Source organism: Morone saxatilis, unplaced genomic scaffold (genome assembly GCF_004916995.1).
Source record: "Morone saxatilis isolate NCDOM2014 unplaced genomic scaffold, NCSU_SB_2.0 Contig2, whole genome shotgun sequence".
Taxonomy (NCBI): Eukaryota; Metazoa; Chordata; class Actinopteri; family Moronidae; genus Morone; species Morone saxatilis.
Window position 1 is genome coordinate 22,453,951 of NW_023339762.1, and position 7,558 is coordinate 22,461,508.

Consider the following 7,558-nt stretch of genomic DNA (forward strand, 5'->3'; position numbering starts at 1 on the left):
CCTGTTGAAAAACTGGTTATACTGGTTAGCTCTAGTGGGAGAGGGTACTTAATGAGCAGGGTGACCTGAATGGGGTTTTGGGTCGCATAGAACAATGTGGATCCTCACTGGAAGCAGTTTGCATTTGGGATGAACATTCCTCCCCTGCCAGATTTCTTCAGGTGGGGGCTGACAACATCCTGTTGGTGTGACCAATAGATCAGTTTCAACCCTTCTGGTTCACAATGTCACAGGTCCCTATGTGAAATGTTTGATAGATTTCACAGATTCTTTCATGTCCCAGAGCATGTAGTGCAATAGAAGGTAAAGTGCTTAATCAGCCTGTTTGTGTTACAGTTGCAGCCGTTGCGACTCACATGAACTTTGAACTGAACAACCTGGAGCCGACTGTTTGTCTCATTAACAACGTGATTGGTTTAAAACCTGAGGCCTTCGACCTGATCCTCCTGGGTGACATGTTCTACGACCAGGCCCTCGCCACCAGCCTTCACAGCTGGTTGGACCGTTGCATCGAAGTCCACGGCACCGAAGTCCTGATCGGAGACCCGGGAAGAGCCCAGTTTGAGGAGCACGGCATCCGACGACTCCTGTGTCAGTTGGCTCAGTTCGAGTTGCCCGAGTCCGTCAGAGAGGAGAACTACGGTCTGACCTGCAGCGGTGTTTGGAGCTATCGTCCTGAACTCTGAGGAACTCTGTAATTAATGTACTCAGCTGCAAAGGACTGCATGAGGTGTTATGGGATTACTTTGTAGTTATACACTCAGGGTCACTCAGTTTTCATTAGTTGCTTCACCAGTGGTGAAAAACAACTGCCGATACTTCCTGATATTTGTTCAATACCCAGGATGCACATAAACAGTATAATAAAGAAAAGTCTGGATAATTTCCTGTATTGTTGCTTTTAATTTTTATTAAATTAACATTTTCTCTTTGTGACTGTTTTTTTTTTTCTTTTTTTTAACTTATGTCTTAATCACCAATTCCTTACATTCAGATTATTTGGAGCTCCACATCTCTAATTTAACAATAAAACAAGGCAATAGTCAGCGATATGGAGCTCAATACCTCAATATCAAATGCATAAATATGTAATTATGGAATAAGAAATCCCATATTGAAATTCTGTGTTTATTTTAAATGTAATATTGACTCTGGGGCTTTGCAGGTTCACACACACACACACACACACACACTGTTAATTATTTAACACAAATCTTAACTTTTGCTTTATTCCACAATAAACAAACAACATTCCTTATTATGCAAGTTTTGAACTCAGAGCCCTGAGACATTAGTAACCGTCTCATTTGTGAGTGGAAGTGAGACCTCTGGGCCTGTAGAGTCCACTTCAATAGAAAGCAATAATGTGGTGACAAATGGCACTATGGGAAATCTGCAGCAAGTAATCATCTTAAGAGAAACCACAAGTGTTATAAAGAAAATAAGCAGCATTTTCTAAAAAAAAACCATTCTGTTTGTGTTCCCAGTGTGGCAGTAATATACAATGTCATTACTTTTTCATGATTTTCCATAACCAAAAGTCATTCCTGTTCTATTGCTGATGTTGTTATGGTCAGAAAAAAATCTTAAGGGACATGAAGTCTTGTTTTATTACAGCAGTGGTTAGTTTAAAGACAAACACAGAGAACCAAAATATAATGTAATTATTATATTAAACATACTAAAACAGAAATTCTAGTGGAGCCAGTGTAAAAACAATAAAGACATTTGTCAGCTGGAAATGGTCTTTGAGAACAAAAGTCATCAAACACCTTCTAATAAATGAATCATTCTTCTAAATAATATGTCAACATTCATGACAATGAAGCAAGACTGAACAATGAAAGTATTAGTATGCACTTGTGTGAGTTGGCAGATGGCTCCTGTTAGAGCTGCACTGAAAGGTTTGAGATCATTCAGATTCAAAGCAGATGTTGGCAATCAATTCAGATTTAGGAAGGCAAACTTTATCTAGTATTCTGACAGCAGGTCAATATTTGAATCAGAGAACGCGTGAACAAGGTTTTCCCAAGAGGAGCGGATCTTCAGCAAATCCTACTTAAGCTTAAAGAGTAATTTCTGATTACTGCAGACTTCCAGAGATGTGCCGCATTATGATAAAGAAAGTTCATTTACCCCATGACACAAGCCGTAAACTCTCGCATAGTTTTTATTTTTACTTTTATTTTAGTTTTAGTGTTAAATACCTCTTATTGTTTTTTTACTTTCTCTATTCACCTGTGCTCATTTATGCGGTCAGGAGATACTTGGCTGAAACAGTAAAAAAGTTATTTGGAACATTAAAGACAGAGGAATACTTAGATGCTTGACACATTTCTGAGGTGTTAATTGTCTTAAAGCACATTCCAGGTAACAAGTGTTTAATTCTCTCAGTTAATTTAGTACAGAATAGGCACAAGGTACAGAGCTGAACTAACGTTAAAGCCTTATATAACCAGAATGGGTCACACCTATTGTCTCAGGTTAAAACAGGGTATTGAATAGTATGTAAAAAATGTGTTGAGGCCAAATTGATCATTTCTGTATGTTTCTCTATAATAGTATATTGTTGCACATATTAACCTCTCAGTCTCAACCCTGTCGTAATCGAGACCAGTGAATCACTTGATTGGACCGCGAACCAGACAGCTGATTCATTCAGGCAACGAAACAGTTGCTGCTTCGTATCTCATTTCTCACTGGAGACTGTATGAGCACATATTGTAGGAGAAATTCTTCCAAAAGACAGAGAATTACTAAGACTCTGAAGAAATTACAAGTCTCTTTACTTCATGCAGCATGGAGAGAAGACCTCAGCATGGTTTTTCTCTACCAGACCTTAAGAATGTTAAGGAATGTAAAGTTCTACTGTTGCCTGGTAAAAGGGGGCCAGCAATTGCAGGCATGCAGCAGCTGTCTCATAGTCCTCGGAGGACAGAGGTCTCACATCCGTTCTCAGCATTGCAAGAGCTGCCCCCACTGACTGTCTCTCTTTAAAAAGACGTTGCAGCATGAGGAAGGTGCTGTTCCAGCGTGTGTCCACCTCCTGAATCAGCTTCATCACTGGACGGTTCATCTGCTCCTGCACTTCTTTGAGCTTCTCTCTTGCTGTTGTGCTGGTTTTAAAGAATGTGACCACTTTGCGTGCCCTTGTGCGTAGGTCTTCTAGGCCAGGAGTCGCATATTCCCATGATACTTCAGTTCAGCTGAACACACCAAGCACTGGACCTGTAGAGAAAGCCATTTGTAAATAAAAATACACAGAAGAACAATTGGTGACCTACTGATAATGCCTCAGGCCTTTGTCAGTAGAATGATCCTTTAATCTTTGTTGGCTGTCAGTAGATTCTCTTCCTCATAACACAAAAATTCCATTGGCATCACCAAATCAATACAGTCTAAAATGTTAATTTCCTACAACATCATTACCATAGATGAACATCCAACATGGTACTTTTGAGTTCAGATACCATCATACATGTATATGACTACATGTGGACTGTGCTGACCTCATTAAACATGTATATGATCTTCTGTAAACCTTACATTTCTTAAAATCCTGCGTGATACACACATACTTTTGTACCCTGCTCAAGAAGGAAGAAAAAGCATGTTGTTTTCAAATACCATCTGTGAACGTCTATCTTACCCAGTCAAAATAAGTTATGTTCAAGGCCGTGAGAGAATTCCTCCCATACATACCAGACGTTACAAACTGTCCTACAAAAGGTGATTGTGTCTATGCTTTCTTTGTCAGACCTGTGAGATGCACTTTGGTGTATTCAGCTCTGTTCTTTCAGATGAAATAGATTGACAATAAAATTCTTTTGGACATTTTGGATTCTCTACTACTGTCCTACTATCCTGCTTTATTAAATAGACAAAACTGTTTGTGTTGTAATCTTTTATTTGTTCATTTCTTCTTGAGGTAAAACACAATTTCCTCCACGAAATGTACCACATAATTCCCCCCTTTAAGGGTGAAAAGCCTCACTCATCACCAGTCCCCATAGTATGAGGCCGGTTCCGCCAAGTCTGCGAGTATCTTAACAGCAGAGGTGGCAGAAGTGCACACATTCTTTACTCAAGTTGAAGTACAGACACTTTTGTAAAAGTGGAAGTACTGATTCAACTTCTTTACTCAAGTAAAAGGGTTTGGTTTCTCTGAAGGACATTTCTACCGGCAGTTTCAGTGCAAACTGTCTGTGTCGCCATGATTCCCCCCAAATGCATTCAAACTAAAGTAATGATGTCTGTTTCCCCAAATGTCCATTTTAATGCTAAAATTCTCCATTACATACTTTTTCTGTTTCTTTTAAGATATGTTTATGATTTAAAGGACCAGTGTGTAGGATTTAGTGGCATCTATCAGTGAAAGTGCAACTAACTGAATGTGAGTAAAAAAAACAACAAAAAGAATAAACTAGTTTCTGGATTCAGGAAAAGTGAGTGATTCCTGTTAAATGAAGTTTAGGTTGGGGAACGAAGACCACGCCTTGCACTCATCTAATTTCCGCTCAAAACGTACTTAAGAACAACTCGACTCAATATTTAGTTGAGGTGGTCTCAAAAATGTTGAACATGTGAATCTATATAATAATGTTTACCATCTTATTAATTTACCTTATTAATAATTTGTATTACTCCCACCCCTTATTCTATTTTATTCCCTTTTTTTATTATTGGCCTATTATTAATTTATGCTCTGACAAAAGTTCAAAAGGTCTCAGGTGAAGTTATGAAACCTCACAAGAGTGAAAAATGAGCAGTTGTCTAAGTTTTCAGACCACAAGGTTGCTTGAGGGTAGTGGGTTTTTAATCCCTGGCGCTGTTCTCTGAACAGTGCGAAACGGACATTTCACCAACAGGCAACAACTGAACTGAGGTCTAAAAATTGGATGAGTCACAAAAAACAACTGAATTCTAATAAAACAAGGCCATTAATCTCCAGCCCTGACTTTTTTCTTTTTCAGTGTGGAGCTTCATGCTCATTAACTGAAGTCAGAAAAACTCTCTAAAAGCACTCCCACAGATCACCTACATTCTCAAGGTCAGGGAGCGTGACTGTTGTGCTTCAGCTACGGATCAAAGTTAACACACGCAGACTGACTTTCCTATGAATTGGCATAAAGCTACCCGTTTACCATGGATGATCTCAAGCACAGCGTGGATCCGTTTTCCCTCAACACACGCAAAGTAATGACCAATAAGTCACTCAAACTTGTGGTAAAGTTGAAAGAGAAGTTTAGATTGTTTAGAATGATAGAAGTCCCTGAGGAAATCTAGTAAGGGAACCTTGAGTTTAGAATTTTGTCAGACTACTAATTCTGAGGTCAAAAATCAGCGTTCAAGCTTTAATGAGTTTTAAAAACATTTATAAACTGCCTGTGAATAATTAGTGTTACGATTATTTTACATCGTTGATTAATGTGAGGTAAAGGGAAACAGATAGCCTGTTGTCTGCCTTTGTCAATGGTTTGAGCAGGAATGATTGAAATGTTTTGTACTGTACGTAAAAAACATTAAAATTTCAACCAAAGGCTTTCTGTCATATTAGTACTCTGCTTGCCTGCATCTTCTGTAAATCTGTAAGAGATCCTTTATTAGTCCCACAGCGGGGAAATATGCAGCATTACAGCAACAAAGGGGATCTTAAGCCACGGTCAGATCTGGGTGCCTCCGACCTTGGAGATAACACATTCTTCCTCCCCCGGCCAGGTGTTTGCAGCTAGAGTGGCTCCCAAACTGAGATGAGACAATGTGTCTGTGTTTTTTATCTTTGTGTGTATTAGCTTTATAAAATGCAGGCTTTCACATCTATGTGTATTAAAATATATTGAAATGACTTATCCCTAAGATATATATATATTACAAAATGTGTATGACAGTTGGACCCCTGGTAGGGAGGACTGTACATAAATCCCACAAGACAGATGGTTGATGGTATGGTTGCTATGGAGCTAAAAAGCCTGACAGCCCAAGTAGCAACTGGCTTCTCCGCCCTCTCCCCAAGTGTCCAAGGAATCAGAAATGTTGCTTTGCAAAAACAGAATGACCATGAATATGATGTTTGTAGGCCCAGGAGGGGTTTGCCACATTACTGGGACTGTATTGCTGTACTTACTCTGATGATTGCTGATGACCCCCCGGTGTGTGAAAAGAAAAGGAGGGACTCTCCGGCTCTTTAAGGATGGGGCCTCTTTGACCAATAGGCTATTTGATCTTTTGACATGCTGTGTAAGCCCTTGTGCTAGAGCTCAGATCATCACTGTGAGAGATATAATGAATGAATAGCCTTTATTGTCGACGACACTGTTAAACGACACTTTGCTGAAGTAAGATCCAATGAATTTAAAACAACACTCATCCTAGAGGCTCCATTACATATAAAAATGCCATGGCAATCTCTATAATCGAAGCAGCGCAAATCAATGTAATCCTCCCTTCAAACACCACTGCCCACACTTCCTGGTCACACTATTCACACAGAATACCACCCCCTAAGCAAACCTGAAACATCTACAGATCAAAACATATGCACGCCATTCACCTCTCACACAACATCATGACTTTTTCTCCCACACAACGTACGTTCTGCATACCTGTGGACCATGTCGCCAAGCCAGCCACTAAACATTCAACTCTGCCAGCCGCAACTCTCAAACGAATCAAAAGCTGTCCACCATACACCTCCGAAGTCAACATATAGAGGATCCGAGCGCATCTCTCTCTGCATCTCACTTCGAGCAGGCACCAGCCACTCAACCCTTAACAAACGAACTTAACAGGGAGCACAGGAAGCAAAGGCGAAAAGAGAAGATTATGCAAAACCAAGTACTTTTAATTCTAGAGCAATTCTAAACAAATTGTGCCTGCAATCTTCCTATATGTAATTGGGTAGATAATGCTCAAGATTTAATTTTGTTCAGATACCAACGATAGTATAGCCAGTGAACTGCCTGAATTCGAGTATATATACTTTGCAATAGGTCTGCGTAATCGAGCATGGACAGGCTCTAATCATGCAGGCATAACATCGTAGCTGTACTACAACAGTTGAGAAATAAAACTATCCACTTCAGAAGTCATCTGTTTCTTGCTATGCGCGAGGGCCTTGGCTTAAGGCAGTCTCAATACAGAGATCACAGAATCAGGGTACCAACCAGGAAGCTTAATGCAACTTGTCCGGGAACAACACCATAAATAGTAACAAAGAGGAGGAATGACTCGGGGAAGGAAGCGGTAAGTCTTCTGACGTGCATTTGAACACTTGAAATGCTAGAGTCGCAATAAAAGATTGTGTTTTCGCCAATATACACAAAATGGAGCGGCTAGACATTTTTGTATGTTTCAACCCGGAGTACATAAGGCTCCAGCAGATTCCTACTTTATTCGGATCTGTCCAGCGGTGGGGTCAACAATGTAATACCGGCTGCACCTCTACTAGGGTGGGATCCGCTGGTGTCGTCATTCCTTGCCCTCCTGTGCGTCCAGAGGCATCTTCTGTCCAGAGTGAATTAGATGTAATATCTGAAAGCCAACACAATGACGGCAAGTC

General features: G+C 40.1%; 1 protein-coding gene across 1 annotated transcript; it reads left to right on the top strand.

Annotated features, from left to right (window-relative positions):
* Nucleotides 1-44: 44 nt before the first annotated feature.
* On the top strand, nt 45-883 carry etfbkmt (electron transfer flavoprotein subunit beta lysine methyltransferase). Its single transcript, XM_035665258.1, has one exon. The coding sequence runs from the start codon at nt 357-359 to the stop codon at nt 684-686; it is 330 nt and encodes a 109-aa protein (XP_035521151.1). The 5' UTR covers nt 45-356; the 3' UTR covers nt 687-883.
* Nucleotides 884-7,558: the final 6,675 nt, after the last annotated feature.

Coding starts and splice junctions, on each gene's coding strand:
- etfbkmt (XM_035665258.1), top strand. CDS start 357: ATGAACTTTGAACTGAACAACCTGGAGCCGACTGTTTGTCTCATTAAC.